Consider the following 23786-nt stretch of genomic DNA (forward strand, 5'->3'; position numbering starts at 1 on the left):
TATAGGTATAATATATAATATATAAGGTTTAATATATATCCTAACCCAAACTATTAGAGTTACATTTAAATGTTAAATCTCAGTTTTACTTATTTATCTAAAACTATGTATTTCCTAAGATTTATACATTTATACATTTTCATTTATAATATAAAGCTACGTTTTTGTTATGTTTCATATTATGTTATCTCGTGTTTCAGGACATGAGAAATTAAAAACCGGAAGTGACGTTTCAGAGAATGTTTTCGGCCATGTTTGTGAGTGGCATCTTTATTGCTTAATTAAATAAACAGTATTATTAGAACTCTGTTATACCTCTAAATCTATTGATAACTTTATACAACCATAACTATCATTAAAATTTCAGTTCTGTTATACGATCAAACGCTAAACTTTCAAAATGACAACTCGGTGTGCGGGGCGGAAATGCGCTGGTTCGCTGCTGTGAGCGCTGGTCTGTTTCCGTGTGAATGTGCGATTGCGAGAGATTAACGACCCAGATTGAGATGAAAACAGGTGCTGCTGCTGGACGGCTCTAATGTCATTTTGCGCTAAAGAAATCTGACTGACGTTGAGCAGGTGAGTGACATTATTTAATGCTGCTTGTCAACGTGTCGATAAATACAGAGTCGAGCGATGATGTTCGCTCATTCGTGAGTTATTTCATATCCAGTGGTAACCAACACTGAACAGCTGTTAGCAACCTGTCATTGGGTTCGCCACTGGTAATCACCGAAACCTGCCGTGTACGCCCGAGCTTTAACCAGTTATACATGAAAATCAGCAAAAACAACACTGTCAACGAGATGTGACATTTTGGGGTTACAAATGCAGAATGCAGCTGTGCGCAATGAACGTTTCCAACTTGCAGGTGAACGTTATATTTAAAATCGCATTTAGATTCTGAACTGACATGCCAATTTTGAGTATAATTTAAACAGCGGTGGTGATTAAAGTCATCTTTTAAATGATTATCTGTTCATCAGCATCATTTTAGGGTCGCTCAGTTAAGTGACATTGCTAACTCAGCATGCGGTTGTAGGGAAAATAAACCCCTAAGGGTTTACCACTAATGAATCCGTTTACCCAGTGCACTACTGTATTTATTTATGCGATGACAGTTTGCCAGCCCGGATCTTCACACTCTTTACACCTGCTCGCTTCCTTGTCTCGTTCACATACCCGTTTCTGTCCTAAAATGCGACGTGTCATCTTTAACTGTCATGTAATGTTCGCATCACAAGCACGACGCTCTTAACTAAAACTTGGCTGACAGACTTGTCTGTCCCTCATAACATCAAAACCAGTGTGTTCTGATAACTCCCTTGGCGTTATGAATGAACGACAGAGATTCATATAAACCAGTGTCTAATCAATGTGTTAAAAGAATAGTTTATTTCTTCTATGAAAAAAAGCAGCGTTACAGCTTCAGTCACCTTTCGCTTTCATTGTGTGTAAAATAATGCCGTGACAATGAAAAATGACCGCAGCTGTCAACCAGCTCCAGCTCCTTTTGTGTTTCACATGAGATTGCAAGTCACAGGTTTGGAACAATATGCGTGTGAATAAATGTCAAAATCGTCATTTTGAAAACTAATCTCTTTAACTATTCATTCCTTTGCATCCTGATAATACCAGCCATTGATTGTTTGTCCTTTTGAGAACTTCTCACCTGAATGTCGCATTGTTTAAGTAATATAGTATGTCTTGAAACAATACCTTTTTTGAGATTTGATATTTGGGAATGTTAGTTTTCAAATGTCAAATGCTGATTCACTTCATTATAAGCTGTGACATTTTTTGACTTTAAAATATTTTGCTTGTGCATCTATGTAATAGCTTCTATATGTGACCCTGGACCACAAAACCAGTCATAAAAGTAAATTTGTTTAATTGAATAAATAAGCTTTCTATTGATGTGTGTTGTTAGGATAGGACAATATTTATCCAAGATACAACTATTTGAAAATCTGGAATCTGAGGGTGCAAAAAAATCAAAATACTGAGAAAATCGCTCTCCAAATTAGTTCATAAATTTATTACTAATCAAAAATTAAGTTTTGATTTATTTACGGTAGGAAGTTTACTAAATATCTTCATGGAACACGATATTTATTAAATATCCTAGTGATTTTTGGCATAAAAGAAAAATTGATGATTTTGACCCATACACATATACCCATGCTACTTGTGACCAGGGTCCAGGGTCACATATAAAAGTTATTATATAAATATACAAGCAATATACAAGTTTTCTTTTGTGTTTATTCATTTATTAAATGTGGCATCACCAAATAATTTTATTTTAGATTTCGGAATCAGTAAATCAAAATAATATTGGGAAAGTTTGAATTAGATTAGGACATGGTATTAGATATAAGTTTGGGTGTTGATATAACTAAGATAATATTTACAGGCTTTAAGTTGTTTAATATGAGTTTGTGATAGAAATCCCTGTATTTACAGAGTGCTGTGGTGCCATGTGGCTGTGGCTTCAGGAGGTGTTTGTGTGGACGACTTTTCATCTGTCTGCTCACATCTCACATTGTTTGCTTCCCGGTATCGCTGGGCTTTCTGTATTGTAAAGGTATGACAAGCATTGTACAAGCATTTGTAAAGTTGACTTAAAGGGATTGTTTACCCAAAAATGACAATTTTGTCATTAATTACACACTCTCATGTCGTTCCAAATCCGTAAGACCTTTTTTCATCTTCAGAACAATTAATTCTCCTGCACAGACAGCAACTCAACTGGCACCTTCAAGGCCAAGAAAGGTAGTGAATACTTTGCATACTTTACGTTCACAAGAGTATTACTACGTCTGTTTGTGGTGCTGCTCTCTTAGTTCATCTCTCTTAGTTCATCATCTGTATTTTCTTGTTCAAAGAAAGGCTGAGCAAAAAATTGCAAGTCATCCTCTCTGAAAAAACATCAGACATGTTTACAAAGTGTTTTATGTACGGTGTGTGTCTTCCTCTGCTTATAAACAAGGTCCAGCACATCCAGGTTCTACGTCAGAACACCAGCTCTTGCATCAGTCCTTATTTTTGTTTTCTTTGTGCACAAAAAGTATTCTCGTAGCTTCATAACATTACGGTTGAACCACAGAAGTCACATGGACTGTTTTATTGATGTCCTTACTACTACCTTTCTGGGTCTTGAAGGTGTCAGTTGCATTGCTGTCTATGCAGGGTTAAAAAAAACTCTCAGATTTCATCAAAAATATCTTAAAGCAGAAGTTCACTTCCAGAACAAAAATGTACAGATAATGTACTCACCCCGTTGTCATCCAAGATGTTCATTTCTTTCTTTCTTCAGTCGTAAAGAAATTTTAGGATTTCTCTTCATATAGTGGACTTCAATGGCGCCTACGAGTTTGAAGTTCCAAAATGCATTTTAAATGCACCTTCAAAGGCGTCTAAACAATCCCAGCCGAGGAAGAAGGGTCTTATCTAGCAAAACGATCTTTTCTTTTTTGCAGTTTTGCAGTTTTGCGTTTTTCTGGATAGGACAGTGGAGATATGACAGGAAGCAAGTGGGAGAGAGATGGGGGTGGGATCGGGAAAGGTCCACAAGGTGGGATCCGAACTCGGGACACCTGAAGCGCAACTGCACCATATGTTGGTGCGCTGCCCACGAGGCTATCAGCACCAACACGATTGGTAATTTTCTAAATAAAAATTGTTTTAACCTAAAATGCTCGTCTTGTCTAGCTCTGCATGAACTCTGTGTATTCCAGTTCATCTAATTTTCTTCTCCAACTTCAGTCATCCTACGTCACTGTTTTACCTTTTTTTGTAAAGGGCGTTTGATGATCTTTGCATGTTCACTTTGCAAACACTGGGTCGGTACTTCTGCAGCGAGGAGAAAATGAGATGTACATATCCTTAACTGTCTTGAACCTTGAGTTCACGCAGAGCTAGACAAGACGAGCATTTGCGGTTAAAAAGTATATAAATTGTCTTTTTTTTTTTTAGAAAATAACTGATCGTTTTGCTAGATAAGACCTTCCTTCCTTGGCTGAGATTGTTAAGAGCCCTTTGAAGCTGCGTTTAAACTGCGTTAAATTATCTGTAAATTTTTGTTCTGGAAGTGAACTACTTTAATTTGTGTTCTGAAGATGAACGAAGGTCTTAGAACGACTTGAGGGTGAGTGAATATTTTTGGATGAGCTATCCTTTTAAATCAAACTAATGTGTGTTGTAGACTAGGCTTTTGTTTAATATAGGTCAGGTGAATTGGCTTTATGATTTGTGTGTTTTTCTTTCCAAGATCCTCGCACTTCCTTGGAAGATGCCCAATGTGGAGCCAAGGATGCACAGGTGGAAATGGCCCGGCCAGTTTACCTCACTGTACCTGTTCTGTCTGTGTTTTCTCTGCTCAGTCTCTGGTAAGCAGGTCTCATAGATTTTCAATGGCAGAAGAATGGTGAAAGTAGACTGTAGAACAACATTAAAAAATATCAAAACTAAAAACACTATTCAGCATCATTAACCGACTAGTAGAATGTTGGACAAATAGTCAACTGTTGTTAGCGTGTATGAGTATATATTGGTGACTTACTGTGGCCATGAGTGATGGCACTGATTTGGAAGGAAGCATAATGGACACTTTGTGTTCCTTTTCACAAAAGGGGGAAATCACACAACAGGCCCGTAGTTCCCCACCCCAAAGAGAAACTGCACGGGTGGGGCTGTGTCTTGCAGTTTGAGTTTCACTGCTAGCCCATAATAAGCAATCCTCTGTTGTCATGGTTACAGTCTTTACACACAAAACAGTGTCTATGAAGGAATTGAGAAAGGGGGTGGATGTCTAACTCAACTCTGACTTCCTGAAACTTGTCAGAGCAGACAAGTTCAACGTGTTAGTGACTTGTATGATAAACAGTCTTGTCTTGTGGTGGCATGGACAGACATTATTTCCCGTCGTATCAAGGATAGATGCGAGTCTGCATGCATGAGTTGTCAATAGCCTATTGCTTCGCAGTTGATCTTATGTGGGAAATCTGTAAAATTAATAGATTTCCATATCATATGAATTGTACATTGTTTCCAATATATTGGCCAAAATGAGAGATTTCAGTATTAGAAATCTGTCTATATTGCAAATATATTTGATTGTGTATGCTTATTACCCCTATTTTTAGACTTAGATTACAGTGGAAGCCTGTTTCCGACCACTGAATAAAAAATAAAAATAATCTCACAATTCAGATTTTTTTTTTTTCAGAATTGCATGATACAAACTCGCAATTCTGACTTTTTTTTTCTCAGAATTGTGAGATATAATCTTGCAATTGTGGGTAATAAAGTTCATACAGAATTGTGAGTTTGTATCAAACAATTCTGAGAAAAAAGATGTAAATTTGCAATTGTGAGGAAAAAGTTGCAATTACTTTAAAAAAAATTATATAAAAAAAAAAAAATTCAGTGGCAGAAACGGGCTTCCATAGATTGCATTTAATGTCATCTAATGCTCATTTAAAATTTTAAAAACAAAAATAATTACTCAATTTAAAATATTTAATTTATTTTAATATTTGTTATTTTAATATTAAGGATTTTTTTTTATATTTAATTTAATGTTTATAATGGAAATGCATTTTTTTTTAAATATTGTGAATTATAACATTGTGGCGACTAAAGTCACTTGTGACATTTAAAATGAGGGATTTGATTTAGGCCTATTTATTCAGCGTTTATTTAGACAAAATAGTGTAGAGTTTAACACATAACCTAACAAGTCAAGTCAAGTCGAGCTTTATTGTCATTCCGCCACGTGTGGACATACAGTGGAACAAAATGTCGTGTCTCACAGGACCACGGTGCTACATAAATAAACATAAATATGAACATACATAAACTAGACATAGAAACAATTTTTTAAACCTATACATGTAACTATACATATACCATAAATAATTGACTGTACATACACTTAACCTAAGAAAGACAGACTATACAAGTACTTTACATAATAACTGTGCATGATAATGTGCAGAAGAGGTATTTAAAGGTTAAGAGGCAAATAGTGCAATATGATTTGTGGTGCATTGACAAGTGAACATTTGACTGTTTACTTGTCAATGCGCCACAAATCATATTGCACTATTTGCCTCTTAACCTTTAAATACCTCTTCTGCACATTACATCACACATTACATAACATTTAAATACCTCTTCATACAACACATAAATGCAATCGCAAACTCAAAACAACTATATGCATTATAAAGATGTGGTAACTAAAATCACCTGTGGTATTTAAAACAAGGAAGTTGTTTATTTATTTGTTGATATATTCATCTATTTAGACAAAATAGTGTAGTATATAAACATTTATCAGTTATTGGCCATACAATTAAAATAATTTAATTATAAAATTAAAAAAAAAGTTGTTGTTGTTTTTTTCTGATATCCCCATGCATACATCCAAAACACTGATACTTTATTGCCATAGGTTTGTCATGTTAATTAATACTTTCTCTTTCTTATGCCTGTTTTCCCCTGATTAACATTTGTTTTTGTGTATGTCTCTTTTCCCTCTCTCAGGAGTTTCTTCCAGCATATGCACAGTAACAGGCGGTGTACTGGGTATCCACTGGAGCAGCATCATCGGCCTGGGCTGGCAGCCGCTGGCAGTGGACGGGGGAGGGCCTCGGTGCTGGGAATCCTGCTGTTTGAAGCCCTCCTGCGGTGCTGTGTGGAGTCTCGGTGGAAGATGTGTATTACTGGCCTGTGGTAGAAAAGAAGGCTGCTCCATTACCTGGCTTCCTCAGCCACATAGAAAATCTCTGGGGCTTCTGCAGGAGCTGAACAGGAGCATGGGCAGGAAACCTCGAAATGCTGAGGATATCAGAGTAATCAGGGAAACAGAGCATGTAAGCTATATTAAATGATCTCAAATGACTTTAACATTGAATCTCATTTACAAATAAGTGCATAGAAATATTCCAATAAATGTGTTTCACTGGAAAGATGCATATGTTGTTATAATGGTCATTCTAATGTTGATGAATCCACATTATTCAAGTTAGTAAATGAGACCCACTATCTTAAAGCACAAAAACTGTTACTGTTGTTTGCAACAAATGTATATTGTTCAGTATTAGGTATTTAATTTTGTGCATTGTCATTTCCCATATTTTTACATGTAGGCCGATTGATGTAATCTAATGCTTGTTTACAATTCATTTTTTAAAAAGGAAAATAATTATTTTATTTCATTTAATACTTAAGTTAGTGCTGTCAGACAGATTAATTGCAATTAATCGCATCTAAAATAAAAGTTTGTGTTTACATAATATATATGTGTATACTATGTATATTTATATGCATATATTTGTATTTAAAAATTATTATAATTATATGTGTATATATAAACAAGCATACATGTATATATTTAAGAAATATATCTAATATATATTTATATGTAATATAAATCAAGATATATAACAAAATTAATAACACTTATAATAGCATATATATGAATATGCATTTTTATACTGTACATTATAAAATCGTGGTCACTTGAGGCATTTAAAATTATGGAGTTTTTGACTTATTTAAATAAATAACAAAATAGTATATAATTTTAATATCGCATCAAAAAAGAATACCATTTTGGATTATTTTTTCTATCACCTACTGCTCATTTAGAGTTAATTATTAACAAGCAATCATTCAATATTTATTTTTTTAATTAATTGTTTATTTTTATTTATTTAATATATTAAGTTAAATATTTAATAACAATAGTACATTTATTAATATGCATTTTTATGTTGTACATTATGTTGTGGTGACTTTTAAAAATGTATTTATTTTAAATTATTTTGACAAAATAGAATAGAAGTTTAAAATCACTGCCCTGAAGTATTATTTTGCAGCATATCACTGTGAACTAACTGATATTTAACCCTCACAGGAAATAGAACAGGACTTGTTAGTGAAACCCACAGCACCACTGACCACATCCAATATAACTGTGCATATAACTGGTGAGACCACCATCCAGTCCACCAGTGGCAGTGGACAACAGACAGCTCTCTCAGCACCCGAGTATAATTCAACACTGGCTGCAGACACTGTGGATCATTCAGCAGTGAACAACAGTAATCAGTCACCACAGTCCACGTCTGACACCCGTTCCGTGACTCCACCGCCAACACCAGCTGGTACAACATACTGCTCTCTATAACTGTGTTATCATACTGTATGCATTTACAAGCGGTCTTATGAGTTTTGCAAAGTAAATGAAAACGAAGCAGACTTGTATGTGATCTGTGATGTGTGATGAAAACCTTGAGTATTGTAATTTGTTTTAAGTAACAGTGCGAGAGCTAGTTGTCTCTGCTGGCAAAAATGTGGAGGTCACTTTACCACGCAATGAGGTGGAGCTCAATGCTTTCGTAGTGCCAGCGCCCCCTTCAGGTACTGCTCTAAATAAGCCATTGTACTTAGTTCTTCCTTTATGGCCTTTTGTATTAATTTCTGTTCATTCCTTTAGGGGCTAACTATGCCTTCGATTGGCGTTTGAGGACGCATCCAAAAGACTACAGTGGAGAAATGGAGGGTAAACACAGCAAGACGCTTAAGCTCAGTAAGGTACATAAAACATGCATTTCTTACTCTTTAATTATCTGCAAGGCTTGACTATTATAAGCTTTCCTAATATCCCAAACAATGTTTTCCTTAGCTGACAGTGGGCCTCTATGAGTTTGAAGTGGTAGTGGATGGTGACGGTGCTCATGGGGAGGGATATGTCAACGTTACTGTCAAACCAGGTAACTTTAGTATTGATGTACCTGCTAATTGTACTGGATTCAGTTTTCAGCGCACTGTTTGGGCAGCCCGTATAAATGTCACATAAAATATGTATAAATCCTGTGCTTCTTGTTTTCTATAGAGCCACGAGTGAATAAGCCACCTGTTGCAGTGGTTTCTCCGAAGTACCAGGAAATCTCTTTGCCTACAAGCTCAACTGTGATTGACGGCAGTCGTGCGTATCAGATTTATTAAACCAATAGTTTTATCCTTATTATAATGTTTTTGAAAGAAGTCTTTTATGCTCAACAAGGCTGCATTTATAAAAGAAATAATATTGCAGACAATGTATTAGAGATGTAACGATATCAAAATACGATACGATAATATCTTGATATAAAGTCTATGATGCGATATTTATTGCGATATTTAAATAAAAAAAAAAAAAAAAAAGACAATGAAGGCTTTGGGGGCGGGGCAGGCAGGGGGCGGTGTTAGGTGGGAAGAAAGTGTACATTTTTATTTGTTTATCTTTTTATTTGTGTTATACTGTCACAGTGTAAATTACATTCACACACTGGTGTTTTAGCAAGCCGAGCAAATTTGAAAATAATAATAATAACAATGACAGTAATAACATATATTGTAAAACAAATGTAACTGTAAATAAATGAAAATGAATATTTCATAGGTATATTATTTTTGCTTTACACAACAGTAGGGAATTTACAATACTTCTTTCCTAATTTCTACACTTGAAAGGCACATTTTGAATTTGGACTGCAGTAATTTATACTGCACTTTTAAGCTTTTATTTTGACGGAAAGTGCAGTAGAGCTTTTATTTTGACAGAAAACCCCAGCCTCAGTGAAAACAGGCTTACAAAAATGCATCTCACTACAAATCTAGTGAAATGCTGTAATCGTCTGCTGCAGAAATGAAGCATAACTAGTGGCCGCTGAGTTGGCAAATGTACTCTAAACTCATAGCACATGCAGTAAACGAATTTACTGCATTTACTGTGAACTGAGCCGTTCTGAGGCGCAGAAAATACCAGATCACGAACTGATCGCCTGAACAAAAGTTGAAACACGCAGCAAAGACAGACTTGATGAAGGGATTAAGCCATATTGTGCTTTCGGTTTTAGTTTGTTTGACAGATACTGTGCCAAAGCATAATGGCCCAAAACACAAATTTAAAGACCTTTTATGTTAGAATAAAAAATGTAAATATATTTTAAAAATCTACACTTTTTGCCCGGAAGACTTATTGTTTTATATCGTCATGTGACCACAATAATATCGAGGCAGTTTTGCTATCGCGATACCACGATATTGTTAATACCGTTACATCCCTACAATTTATTGATTGTGAAACTAACTAATGGGAACATCAAAATAACACACAAATGAAGTGTTTAATATAAGTTCTATTAAGCAGAATATCAGAAAAATCTTTAAATATCCAAAACGTGGTGGCAAAGTGTAACTAATGAAATATCTGTGATCATAAATGTCTTATGTTTCTCAGAGAGTACTGATGATGATAAAGTGGTGACGTGGCATTGGGAGGAGGTAAAAGGGCCTCTCAGAGAGGAAAAGGCTTCGGGTGATACTGCTATTCTCACTCTCACCAACTTGGTTCCTGGTAACTACACCTTCAGGTATGTCTTATCTTATCCAGTGGTGGATGAAGTACAGATACGTATAATAAAATATTATTCCAGTAAAAGTAAAAATGCTCCTCTTTCAATTTTACTCGAGTGAAAGTACAAAAGTAGCTGATTTTTTTTTTTTAATTTACTTAAGTTAAAAAAAAAAAGTACTGATAGATTTATTTTGATATTTTATATAGGCTACTTAATTGAATTTTATATTAGCACATATTTTTTTATAATCCTACTGCTTAAAATACCTGGGATTTTTCCCAAAATAACCACTATATGAAGTAAAAATACATTGTTGTTGTTGATATGGGCTATGTTGACGAGAGTGATGTAGTAATATTTACTGTGAAGCTTACACTGCGATATACCTGAGAGAAAACAGATTTGACCATCTAATTTTCACCAGTAAGAAAAAGGTGTTTTAAAGCTTGTTGTTTTGCATAATGTTATACATGATACGAGAATGCCTGAGGTTAGCAAGAACATTTTAGGGAAAATATAAATATATTTTCATAATGACTTTTTCCTTTCAAACATTGTTTGTGTAAACAAAGGAGGGCATCACTTCCCACTTTAATAATTACTGTAGTTACCATGTTCTGAACATCACATTCTTTCTTTTTCCCTCGGATGTAATCTATCTAGTTGGTTGAATAAAAATATTTGGACTTTATAGTTAAAAATTACTCAACTTAGCACCAGCAAGCTTGTTCGCTAGACAGTTAGCATCAGCTAACAATATTTACTCATTTTTAGTATGGTTATGAATAAACATATCTGTCTACACAAACAATATAAAAGTTTACACTGTTATAAAAACAATATAAAAACAGACGTCACGTAGGGCTAATTGCATAGCATTTTTATAAAACTGCTAACGTTACAGCAGCGGGGAATATGAACGTGGATGATTTCTTTTGTTCAATCTGTTATTTAAATTTTCTGTTTTTTGACCTAAAACATAGAGACGCTGCTTAAACAGATCATCCTTTACAGCAGATGTAATTCACAAACAACAGACAGCTTTTATTTTTTTTTATTTTTTTTTAAGATTTATTTATGGGCTTTTTATGCCTTTATTTGGACAGGACAGTGTAGATTAGACAGAAAAGCATTGGGTGAAGAGAGAAGGGAGTGGGATCGGCAAAGGACTATGAGCCGGGATTCGAACTTGAGTTGCCGTGAGCGCAGTTGCACTGTATGTCGGCGCACTAACTGCGAGGCTATTGGCGCCAACAACAACCGACAGCTTTGACCTAAATATGATTTTCACTTACAATAACTAATCCTAAAATTTGACACAAATTCGACCTAAAATTCGACATAATAACATAACTTTTTGCAGCATCAGTCGCGCACACGCTCGGATCTCCTGGTTCTTACTTGTGAATTCAGTTCACTGGAGACTCGCTCTAAACGGATCATTTGAATCAATGAGTTGCCGACTCAATGTACTTAAGTACATTACTGCCCACCACTGATGTTATCTAATCATTTTGTTAGTCTCTAGACCTCAGCCAGTACCAGGCAAACCAGTCTGTCTGCATATATTTAAAGCACCCATTTTTTAAACTCCTAATATTGTTTTATGAGTCTCCTATAATAGCCTTACATGCATGCAAGGTCAAAAAATGCTTTAGTTATCTCCAAATATGTGTTTAATATCACCTCATTTTCTAGCAATTCTCAAACGATTCATTCGAAGCATTTCAAAAGATTCATTCTCTCTAAACCCCTTCTTTCCATGAGCCTACTATGCTCTGATTGGTCAGATGGTCCAGTCTGTTGTGATTGGTATACCATGTACAGTGCGTGTCAGAAATGATACGCCCATTTTCATAGTTCTATGTTTTGTGCGCTTGATAGAAAATATAAACATTTATTTTTTATCATACTTACAGCTTGTGATTCAGTGGAACCATCTGGTCCAAATAGAGGATTTATTTATCGTGCACTTTTGGCTTTATAACTTTGCAGATTGTTTACATTCACATGAGATAGCACAGATAGCACATGTACATCTGCAAGATGTCTGTTAAAGATTTTTTGATCTGGAGAGCATCTGCTGTGTACAAACATCTGGCAGACATCTGTAAGATGACAGTTTTGCATGCATTCTAAATCATAAACATCTTAAAGACATCTAATAGATGTCTTTTTGACATTTGATAGAAAACGTCTAATAGACGTATTGCAGATGAGCAAACTACGTCTTGCAGATGTCTTGCAGGCGTCAAATAGACGTTTCCGAGATGTACGTGTGCTATCAGGGATACAGCTACACTGCACACTGCATGAAAGGCAATATTGAAAAAAGGCATAATAGAGGCACTTTAACACTTGAGTGTGTTTGGAAAGGTTGTTAAGCTACATCTGTTTTTCCTCCAACAGTCTTACAGTGACTGACTCGGATGGAGCTCAGAATTCAACCCAAGCCATGTTGTTAGTTAACAAGGCCACGGACTACAGACCTACAGCTAATGCTGGACCTAACCAAGTGATTACATTGCCACGCAACTATATCACACTGTATGGTAACCAAAGTACTGATGACCATGACAACCTGTCCTACGAGTGGTCACTCAGTCCTGAAAGCAAAGGCAAAGTGGTCGAGATGCAAGTACGTGAGAAAGACAATGCTATTTTGAATGTCATTTATGTTTATTATGTTTTATTATGTTTGAGTGGATTAGTAAACACACATTTGTCTTCTGTAGGGTGTGAGGACGCCCATTCTGCAGCTGTCTGCCTTGCAGGAGGGTGACTACACATTTCAGCTAACCGTCACTGACTCGTCTGGCCAGCAAGACACAGCTCAGGTCACTGTCATTGTCCAGCCAGGTATCTTTTAAAAGACAGAACACTCTGATTCATATTTAAACTGTACATGTATTTTGAAGCTGCTGTTTGTGCTTGAGAACACTGTATGTGAAATCCTTCCAGAAAATAACAAGCCACCTGTAGCGGATGCTGGTCCAGACAAGGAGCTGACGCTGCCTGTCGATCGTACCACGCTGGATGGCAGCAAGAGCAGCGATGACCAAAAAATTGCTACGTACCATTGGACAAAGACCAAGTCAGTTGCACATGCATGTTACACACTTTCCCTGCATGTATATTTATAATTAATGAACTTAATGTACAAAATATAATTGTTTGGACTGATCTTAACGCATTAATTTAGTACAATCAGTACTAAATTAACATACAGTACCATTGAAAAGTTTGGGTTCTTAGATTTTTTTTTTTTTTTTTTTTTTTTTTTTTTTTTTTTTAAACAATACATTTATTCTGCAAGGATGCATTAAATTGATCAAAAGTGACAGTAAAGACATTAATAATATTATAAATGATTTCAAATAAATGCTGTTCTTTTGAACTTTCTATTGATCAAATAATCCTGAAAGTACTGTATCACAGTTTCCACTGAAATATTGAGCAGCAGGACTATTTTCAATATTAAAAATATTTTAAAAAATCTTGAGCACAATATCAGCATATTAGAATGATTTCTGAAGGATCATGTGAATCAAGACTGGAGTATATGATTGCAGAAAAATAAATTTGTATTGAACATTTATGGAGTGTGAAAATAAATCATACAAGTTGTTTATTTTGTTTAAAAATCTCATAAATGTATGAGGTGGCAAGGGAGGCCTTTTACCCCAGACATGGGGTAAAGGCACACAGTATTGATAAAAATTCTTTAGTTAAAATAATGTTGTTGTTTTTTTTTTTAAATAATGTCTAAGTTAATACTTGTTCAAAACAATCACCTTTAGCAAAGTTTGTACTATTTTCTTTTAATTATTTTTTGTTCAATAAATATACTGTCATTAAAATGTAAATATAAAAAACATTTTAAAATACAGAAACAAAATTATTTTGAAATGTAAAGATTCTGAAAGCATTGAAGGAGATCCTGTAATAATTTAATATAGATTTACAGTAGTAACAACAAATGATATTTTATTATATGATATGATTAAAAGCATGTTTTTAAATATGATGGTTTTATTCTAAACATGGTGATTATCCCTTGATGGACACCCAGCATAATATATGATATTTACCATCTGAATTTAACATGTCAACAAATGGAGTCAGCCTTCTATTAATTAATATGTTAATTATTGTGTCTTTTAGCCCCAACAGCAAGGGTGCTTTTTATCTCAAATACCAAAAAATGCTGTTTTAATTATCTTAAAACTGAAAATCATTTAGAAGACCTTTGTCTCAAGATATATTGAATAATTTTATTGATTTAATTTTGCTACCTAAATCTACAACATTTTTTAAAACATCAGATATTAGATCAAGTATGCACAGAATTGACTTTATGCTGCTGTCTGTTATCGTGTCAAGAATCAGCCAATTTTCCGGGTGTATGTTGAAAAACAGATGTTTTGGAAAGTGCCATCTAGTGGTTTAGAGGGAAATGATATCAAAGCCTCCTTAAAGGAGAAGTCCACTTCCAAAACAAAGATTCACATATTATGTACTCACCCCCTTGTCATCCAAGATGTTCATGTCTTTCTTTCTTCAGTCGTAAAGAAATTATGTTTTTTGAGGAAAACATTTCAGCATTTTTCTTCATATAATGGACTGATATGGTGCCATAATTTTGAACTTCCATAAGGCAGTTTGAATGCGGCTTCGAACGATCCCAGCTGAGGAAGAAGGGTCTTATCTAGCAAAACGATCACTTATTTTCATAAAAAAAAATACAATTTAAATACTGAAATCTTGCTCATCTTGCCCTTCTCTCGTTGAACTCTGTGTATTCTGACTCAAGATAGTTAGGGTATGTCAAAAAACTCCAATCGTATTTTCTCCCTTAACTTCAAAAATTATTTCAAAATCATCCTACATTGCTGCAGAAGTACCGACCCAGTAACGTGTACATGCAAAAAAGATCAAACCCCCTTAACAAAATGGTAAAACAGTGATATAGGGCGATTTTGAAGTTGAGGGAGAACATGAGATGGGAGTTTTTTGACATACCCTAACTGTCATGAACCGGAACAAAAACAGTCCAAGCAGAGTAAGACAAGACGAACGTTTGACATTAAAAAGTATATAAATTGTATTATGTTTATGAAAACAACCGATTGTTATGCTAGATAAGACCCTTCTTTCTCAGCTGGGATCATTTACAACTGCATTTGGGATCGTTTGAGGCCACATTCAAACTGCCTTTTGGAAGTTCAAAATTGGGGCACCATATCAGTCCATTATTTGGAGAAAAATGCTGAAATGTTTTCCTCAAAAAACATAATTTCTTTACGACTGAAGAAAGAAAGACATTAACATCTTGGATGACAAGGGGGTGAGTAAATTCCTTGTAAATTGTTGTCCTGGAAGTGGACTTCTCCTTTAATGTCTAACTTCATCACGTAATTAATTTAACTGTAGACTCATAGTTGCATTTCTTAATGGTGTCACAGGGGCCCAGAAGGGGTGAAAATTGATAATGCAGACACTGCAGTTGCCGTGGTGACCGGTCTGCAGGAGGGCGAGTACATTTTCACATTGACAGTGACAGATGAAAGGAGCCTGGAGAATTCTGACACAGTCTCTGTCATTGTGAGAGAAGGTGTGTTTCCTTAATTAAATCCAGGCAGGTTTTAGACTTTGTTCAAGGACTTGTTCTTGCAGTTTATGAGGGCATGTCAACCTGTTCTGTGGTTGTCTGTCTGTAATATTAGAACGATTTTTCTTTTTTAAAATAGAGGATGATCAGCCACCAGTGGCCAAAGTGCTCTCCAGTCCTCCGATCACTCTTCCCATCCGCACAGCATTTCTGGATGGTTCTCGATCATCAGATGATAAGGGAAGCATCAGCTACCTCTGGACCCGTGAAGACAGCAGCCCGGCTGCAGGGGTCAGTAGAGTGAAATTCATACTGGCCGTTTTCCATACATTCAAATGACATTCATAGCTCTGTTGAATATTCAGACAGTCACAGTCTTTGTTTACTACTATGTGGTAGTGACAGAACAAGTGAGACCAGTTAATTTGGTCCAGTTTCTTTGTTTGTTCCTCCTCCTGAAGGTGGAGTCACACATCAGGACCACAGTGATTGGGATGCCATTGAAATGTGATCTCTCTTTTTTTTTTTTTTTTACTCTTCTAGGATGTCCTGAATAACTCTGACCACCAGGCAGTGCTTTTTCTTGGTAATCTGGTGGAAGGGAAGTACACTTTCACCCTGACTGTAACTGACAGTAAGGGAAAGACCAGTACTGACAGAGGCACTGTAGAAGTTCGACCAGGTCAGTGTTCATGTAAAAGATAGTCACATAAAACTAATAATTTTAAAGGAGACATCAGATGCCCATTTTCCACAAGTTGGTATGATTCTTTAGGGTCTTTATGAAATATGTGCAACATACTTTGGTTAAAATGTCTCAATGGTCGTGTAAAACAACACCCATTTTACCTTGTCAAAAACAGCTCTGTTCACAGCGAGCCGTTTCATTGCATGTCTCTTTAAATGAGTGAGCTGCTGCGTACAACTGGCTGAGGGCAGAAATATGCTAATATGGGACAATCTGTCAGCGGTCGTGGGTGGGGTTTGAGCATTATAATGTCATCAAAATGAAAATCAAAATGGCTTGATAATTAAGACTGTTTAGGTTTTTGAGAATTAAAAAAAGAGGAGTGAATGGATTTTTATCATTGTGGTTGTGTCCACACACAACTAAGGCACATTTATATGCAAACACCATGTAAAAGTAAATTTTACATTCAATGTCCCCTTTAACAACATTGCATTAACATATTTCAATATGCTGCTAAAGCTCTAAAACTTTATCATAAAGCTCTTTTTGGTCATATGTTGCAGTTTATGCTTTTTCTTTGTAATTATTATTTTAGGTTTAATTTCTAACATTGATGTAATTTCATGTGGTTGAGTTCGGTCAAAAAATAAATGGAAAAAAAGACTAATTGGTTCAAAAGAACTGACTTAAAAATTTGATTATAACATAATTAGATCACAACTATTAGATGCCTAAAGAATTGTTTACTTTATTCATTAATACTTGAAGGCTACATGCTATTGTTTAAATGTAATAATTATAACAAAATTTAAAAGGTTTGTTTAATAGTGTTGTTTTGGCTGTGGTATGGAATTGGTAATGGAAATTGAACTTCACTGGCATTGCTATCAGCCACTGAAATTTTGGTATTGTGAGCCAATAATAAATAACTAAAAAATATTTAATGATATCCTCTTACTGTTCCTCAGATGTTTATGAGCGAGACTTGGTGGAGCTGATCCTGGAAGTTGCTGTGGCTCAGGTGTCCCGCAGACAGAAGGATATGCTCATCAGGCAGGTTGGCGTCCTTCTGGGTGTCCTGGACAGTGACATCACAGTGCGAGAGATTAGCGCCTTCAATGAGCACAGGTCAGTCCAGATTATCCCAAGTTCAGGCTTCATGGACAGTGCTAAACTTAATGCCCACCTCCACAGATCTGATTAAATTGTTTCACAGCACTAAAAAAAAAAATGCAGGAGAATTTCTCATTTTACTCAACCATAGTGTCATTAATTAAAATTCAATTAAATTCAATTCAAGTTTATTTGTATAGCGGTTTTCAAATCATTGCAAAGCAGCTTTACAGAAAATTATAGTTTCTACAACATTTTTAGTAGTAGTAGCTTACTAGTGGTGACTGTCAAGTTGACGTACATATGGAAGAGATGTTAACCCAAGCTAAAGAATAATAATGTAATAATAATAACCAAAGAAACATTGGTTCTGAAATGTTTAAAATCATGCACACTCACATGCTCTATAACGATATCAAAAGCTGTTTTTTTTTTTTTTCTTCCATATCCACCTTTTTCTTTAACACGGGAATAAGCCTATGGACGATACTTCCGGTTCATTAGTCGCTATAGGGAAATAACGAGAAGAATAACAATGTGCAGTAAACTGTAAAACTGTTTGCACTACAAACCAGTGAGTTCATGATTCAGATTATACATTAAAAAAAATATGCTAAGACACCAATTTTCAATATCAAGCAGTAAAACATACAGCTAAAAATAGCTGGACGTGGTTGAGACCATAAGCCAGACCCATAACATTTACAAATGGCTGCACCTGCTCTTACAGGAAGAAAAGGTGGATATTTTACATATATATGATGATTGTACTTACTTTTACAGCACTCGCTTGGTATTTCTGGTGTCTGGAGGTCCTGGACGACCTCCGTTGGCTGGCCATAGTGTCGCTATGGAACTCCGCAACAAATTTCGGAAGCAAAAAAATGAATTCCTTATCTTTAGGGCCCGGCGAGTGGACACAGTTAGTGAGTATTCATTAGATGCCTCATTAACTCATGTTTTTATTACAGCAGTGCCCAGCACTGGTCTCTTATCGACTGTCTGATCTTTCCCTAGTCTGCCAGCTGAACTGCTCCAGTCACGGGGAATGCGATTCCTTTACCAGACGTTGTGTTTGCCACCCATTCTGGATGGAGAATTTATTCAGTACTTATTTTTGGGACACTGAGAGCAATTGTGGTGAGCATACGCTAAGCACAACATTGTGGATTGAAGCTGTTTGTGAAGTTAGGTCACATGAGGTTTGATGGTCTGTTTATGTTGTTGGATGTTTTTTTTTCCAGAATGGAGTGTATTATATGTGACGATAGCATCGTTCATGATCGTGGTTGCCATAGCGACTGTAATATGGGGTATTGTGTGCTGTTGTCGAAGGTAAGGGTTATTCGAGAATAAAAGTCCTGATAATTTACTCACCCACATGTCTTTCTTCAGTCGAACAGAAATGAAGGTTTTTGAGGAAAAAATTCCAGGATTTTTCTCCATATAGTGGACTTCAGTGGGGATCAATGGGTTGAAGGTCCAAATTTCAGTTTCAGTGCAGCTTCAAAGAGCTCTACACGATCCCAGCTGAGGAATAAGGGTCTTATCTAGTTAAACGATTTGTAATTTCTTTTAAAAAAACTTGAAAATTATATGCATTTTAACCACAAATGCTCATCTTGCACTAGCTAGACTTCATGCATAACATAATCACATTGAAAAGGTCACACGCAGGGCCTAAAATTAACACTCGCCAAGTGCCAAATGAGAGTAAAAATCAGTGTTGACGAGTATATGTAACCGTGTCAGTCGCCTGGTTGGCAGGTAAAACTTTTACGAATTATAACAATGCAATGTAGTTAGATCAACAGCCAGTTTTTAAGGAGAATCACTGTTTGTGACGTAAGCAAATAAAATAATCTTTTCTGAAGACAAAATCATTGTGACTGGTTAGCTGTTTTTCATAAGCAACTGCGGTCCGGCAGTGCATTCCAGGAGCGGTGCATCTGCAGCAGTTTAGCAATCGTTTCCACACAGAATCTATTTGTGCTGTGCTGGACATACTGAATTAAAGTGACAGCTCATCGTTTGCACTAAATATGAACATGGATTGACATGAAAATGTAGTAATTAGACTGTGACGAGTGGGGCGGGGCCGAGAGCCGTGGGAACGGAACAAGGCCGGTGGAATATAATGATAATGAGCGACACCTGCGCCATTCACCGGTCTCGAGTCCCACGGAGGAGCTCCGGAAGGGTAAAAAGAGGAGCGTCGACAGTGGAAGACGAGAGAGGACCGGGCCTGGACTTTATTTTGTGTTTTCTGTGGGTTTAAACAAACCCAAAAGTAAAGCGGCAGCCCCTCACGGACGACTGCCGCTTTACTTTTGGGTTTGTTTAATTTATTGTTAAAGTGTTTGAATGTTTGCCGGTTCCCGCCGGAGGCATTCAAGGTGAGTGGCGCAGGTGTCGCTCATTATCATTATACTCCACTGGCCTCGCTCCATTCCCACGTCTCTCGGCCCGGCCCCACTCATCACATACAGCATAAATGCATATAAAGTAACTGCCTGTTTTTCCAAAATTAGTTTCATGACTGGTAATTTTTCTCACATCACCGGCCATTGGCAGGTGTAACAAAAAGTTAGTTTTAGGCCGTCATGTGTGACGTAGGTAGAAGTACCGACCCAGTGTTTACAAACCGATAATGTAAAGACTAACAAATGACCTTTACAAAAAAGGTAAAACAACAATGTCAGATGATTTTGAAGTTGGACTAGAAAATGACATGGAGTTTTTTGCCCTACCCTACCTTTTTGAACCAGAGTACACGGATGAAGAACTAACCATGCGTGACCTTTCCAACGTAGTTACGTTATGCGTAAGGTTGTAGACACGCATTGCAGAGCTAGTGCAAACAAGCATTGACATTGTTTCACTAGATAAGACCCTTATTCCTCGGCTGGGATCGTGAAGAGCCCTTTGAAGTTCCACTGAAACTAGGATCTTCAAACTTATGATCCCCATTTAAGTCCACTATGTGGAGAAAAAACCTGGAATGTTTTCCTCAGAAACCTTAATTTCGACTGAAGAAAGAAAGACATGAGCATCTTGGATGACATGAGGGGTGGGTAAATTATCAGGAAATTTTCATTCTGCAATTGAACTAATCCTTTAAATGGATGATAATCTGTTTATTTATCAGTTTATTTATTTTTGAATCAGTTTATTGTTCATTAAAATTGTGCATGTTGTCTTGAACAGACGGAAAAGTAAGGTGAGACGAAAGAGCCGCTATAAAATGCTGGAGGGGGACGATCAAGAGAGTCTGGAATTACAGTTACCAAGACCTGGTAATAAAATTATCCATTTGAAGATAATTATGTGATCCTTTTAGGGATGTCAGTTGCTGAACAATATTATGTTTAATTGTTTTTATTTCTTTATTTTTTTTATTTTTTTTTTTTAAAGCAATGATGCATTAAATCAATCAAAAATGTCAGTAAAGATTTTTACATTATTACAAAATATTTTTATTTAAAAAAATATATATAAAAATTTATTTGTATGTTTGTTTGTTGTTGTTTTTTTTTTTTTTTTTTTTTTTTTTGGACTATGAAGAATGTTTTGCACATAATATTACGCAGCACAACTGCTTCCAACACTGATAATAATAAGAAATGCTACTCAAGCATGAGTATATTAGAATAATTTTGTGCAATCATGTGTCACCCAAGACTGCAGTAATGGCTGCTAAAAATTCAGATTTGCCATCACAGGAATACATTACATTTTAACATACATATATAAAAAAATAAAACTGTTATTTTAAATTGTATTAATATTATACAGTATTACTGTTTTACTGCATTGTTGATCAAATAAATGCAGCTTTGGTGAGCATAAGAGACTTTGAACAGTTGTGTACAAAAAGTGGCTTTAGAAGTCAATATATTTAGTGTATTTGGATTAATATTAATAATTGATTATAAATGTATTTTATATAGTTATAGTTTTATTTATAGTTTTATTTATATATATATATATATATATATATATATATATATATATATATATATATATATTTATTTTTTTATTTTTTTTATTTTATTTTTTTTTTTAATGTTTGTACATAAATGAAATTGTTCAATTGACAGCCTTTGTTTTTTTTAAAGGGACAGTTCACCCAAAAGTGAAAATTCTGTCATTAACTACTCATCCTCAGGTCATTTCAAACCCGTAAGACCTTATTTCATCTGCGTAACACAAACTGAGATATTTTTAATGAAATCCAAGAGCTTCCTGACCCTGCAGAGGGCCTTGAGCGTGTCAGTTGCGTTGCTGTTTATGCAAGGTCAGAAAGCTCTCGGATTTTATCAAAAATATCTGCATTTGTATTCTGAAGATGAACAAAGGTCTTACGGGTTTGGAACAACATGAGGATGAGTAATTAATTAATGACAGATTTTTTTTATTTTTGGGTGAACTATCCTTTTAACCATCTGATTATTTTACTATATGATACATTCTCCATCGCAAAGATATTTCAGCTTATCCCCGTCTTATTCCTCCAGGTCGCTTGAAGCCAGTTCCTGCTCCCACATCTTCTGCACTCATGCACTCCGATTCTGATCTGGAAAGTGATGATGGCCAAGCGGGAATCCCCTGGTCTGATCGAGAGCGTGGAAAACTCCTGAAACCCCAAAACGGATCTCTGCGTAACGGCCAAGGTCCTCACAAACCTAAAAAACAAAGAGAGGAGCTGCTTTAGCATATAGGCCAAACCTCTCGTATCGCCCCAATGCACTGTTCACCCCTCATCCACGACACATGTCAATGACTTTAATTCAGGAGGGACTTGCAGGATGTCAGGAATGACCTCTGCACCTGCATCCCTGGGTTGAATCGCAGCCCAGTCTGAGCCAAAATGAAAATGCATTAAAACACGAATGGTGGAAAATGACAAAAGGTCAAATCTGTAGAGCCATGCACCTCAAAAAGACAATGAGAATGTACCTGCTTCACTGCAGAGAAAGACGAGCGATATATGTGCCAGCGGCAACTGGAAAGGGTTGGGAATTTCAGAGTAGCTCTCTGAGAAACTTTTCCCAACCAGAATGTCACATCTCACCGCAGATAACTGAGCCTGCCTCACTGTCCCCTTTCTATGAAGCTTCCTGATATGACAGGCAGCCTGTCACATCCAAACACTGCCTGGCATGTCTATTAATTTGTATATTTTTACTTGTGGTAACAATGCAGAGATTGAGTCCTATGGCACCAAATAATGCCATGTTGTATGCATGAGAAGCCAAGATTTTGCTTCCCACAGATTTTTTTTTATGGTTTGCATGTATTAAATCGAGATGCGTGTGCTACTCTGCGGTCTTGCGTGGCTGAATGTCAAAGGTGCATTTATGCCCCTTTGCCACTTTTAAACACCAGCAAAAGTGACGTCTGCAGCATTAATAGCCATGTTTGTCAGGAGTTTGAAGAGGTGATATCGTACACTGGAAATTGCATTAGATGTTGCACTGGGGCTAGTCGCATACCCCCTCTGGTTCTGGAGAATGAATATAACAGGATGGGGTCTGGCTGGCTTACTCAAACCGGAATTAGCCACTAGTCAGCGAATCATGTTTTTGTTGCACTTGGTTTGCATTAGTATTGAGTTTTTTGATTGTTGATTCATCAGAAATCATCACTCGGTTTTAAGGTAGTTTCATCTCAGCCATTTGAAATGAGACACTCCACTTCCAATGTTCGTTGGTTTGTTATGAAAGAGCTGAATGTTATCTAGACAATGTGCGTGTGTTTTCCCCCCCCACATGTCTGAGTCTTGCACATTTTAAATGCATGGGGGAAAATGAAGGGATTTTTTTAATCCATGCTTTTTTGTTGCTGTTTTTAGTGAAGAATTCCCTGTTTCATGTGACTTGTTCTAATAACTGGAGTAAATAAAAAAACATATATTTACAGCTGTCTTTTATTTTATTGTACTTGATTTCTGTTC

The 23786-nt window shown here is 36.0% G+C and overlaps 1 protein-coding gene across 2 annotated transcripts; it reads left to right on the forward strand.

Annotated features, from left to right (window-relative positions):
• The first annotated feature begins 313 nt into the window (after positions 1–313).
• Positions 314–23749, forward strand: kiaa0319l (KIAA0319-like ortholog). Of its 2 annotated transcripts, none has more exons than XM_051136827.1 (22): positions 314–579; positions 2467–2587; positions 4274–4391; positions 6553–6881; positions 7928–8177; positions 8335–8433; positions 8510–8607; positions 8699–8786; positions 8909–9001; positions 10298–10430; positions 12825–13053; positions 13151–13274; positions 13377–13509; positions 15881–16029; positions 16166–16317; positions 16570–16708; positions 17686–17845; positions 18614–18756; positions 18848–18970; positions 19075–19165; positions 21038–21126; positions 22348–23749. In XM_051136827.1, exons 3-22 carry the CDS (start codon positions 4295–4297, stop codon positions 22542–22544), a joined length of 2916 nt encoding a protein of 971 aa, XP_050992784.1. In that variant the 5' UTR covers positions 314–579; positions 2467–2587; positions 4274–4294; the 3' UTR covers positions 22545–23749. The 2 variants fall into 2 exon arrangements, with proteins under 2 accessions (XP_050992784.1, XP_050992783.1); XM_051136826.1 differs by having other exon boundaries at positions 316–579; positions 8329–8433.
• Positions 23750–23786: the final 37 nt, after the last annotated feature.

This window comes from Labeo rohita, chromosome 19 (genome assembly GCF_022985175.1).
Source record: "Labeo rohita strain BAU-BD-2019 chromosome 19, IGBB_LRoh.1.0, whole genome shotgun sequence".
NCBI lineage: Eukaryota > Metazoa > Chordata > Actinopteri > Cypriniformes > Cyprinidae > Labeo > Labeo rohita.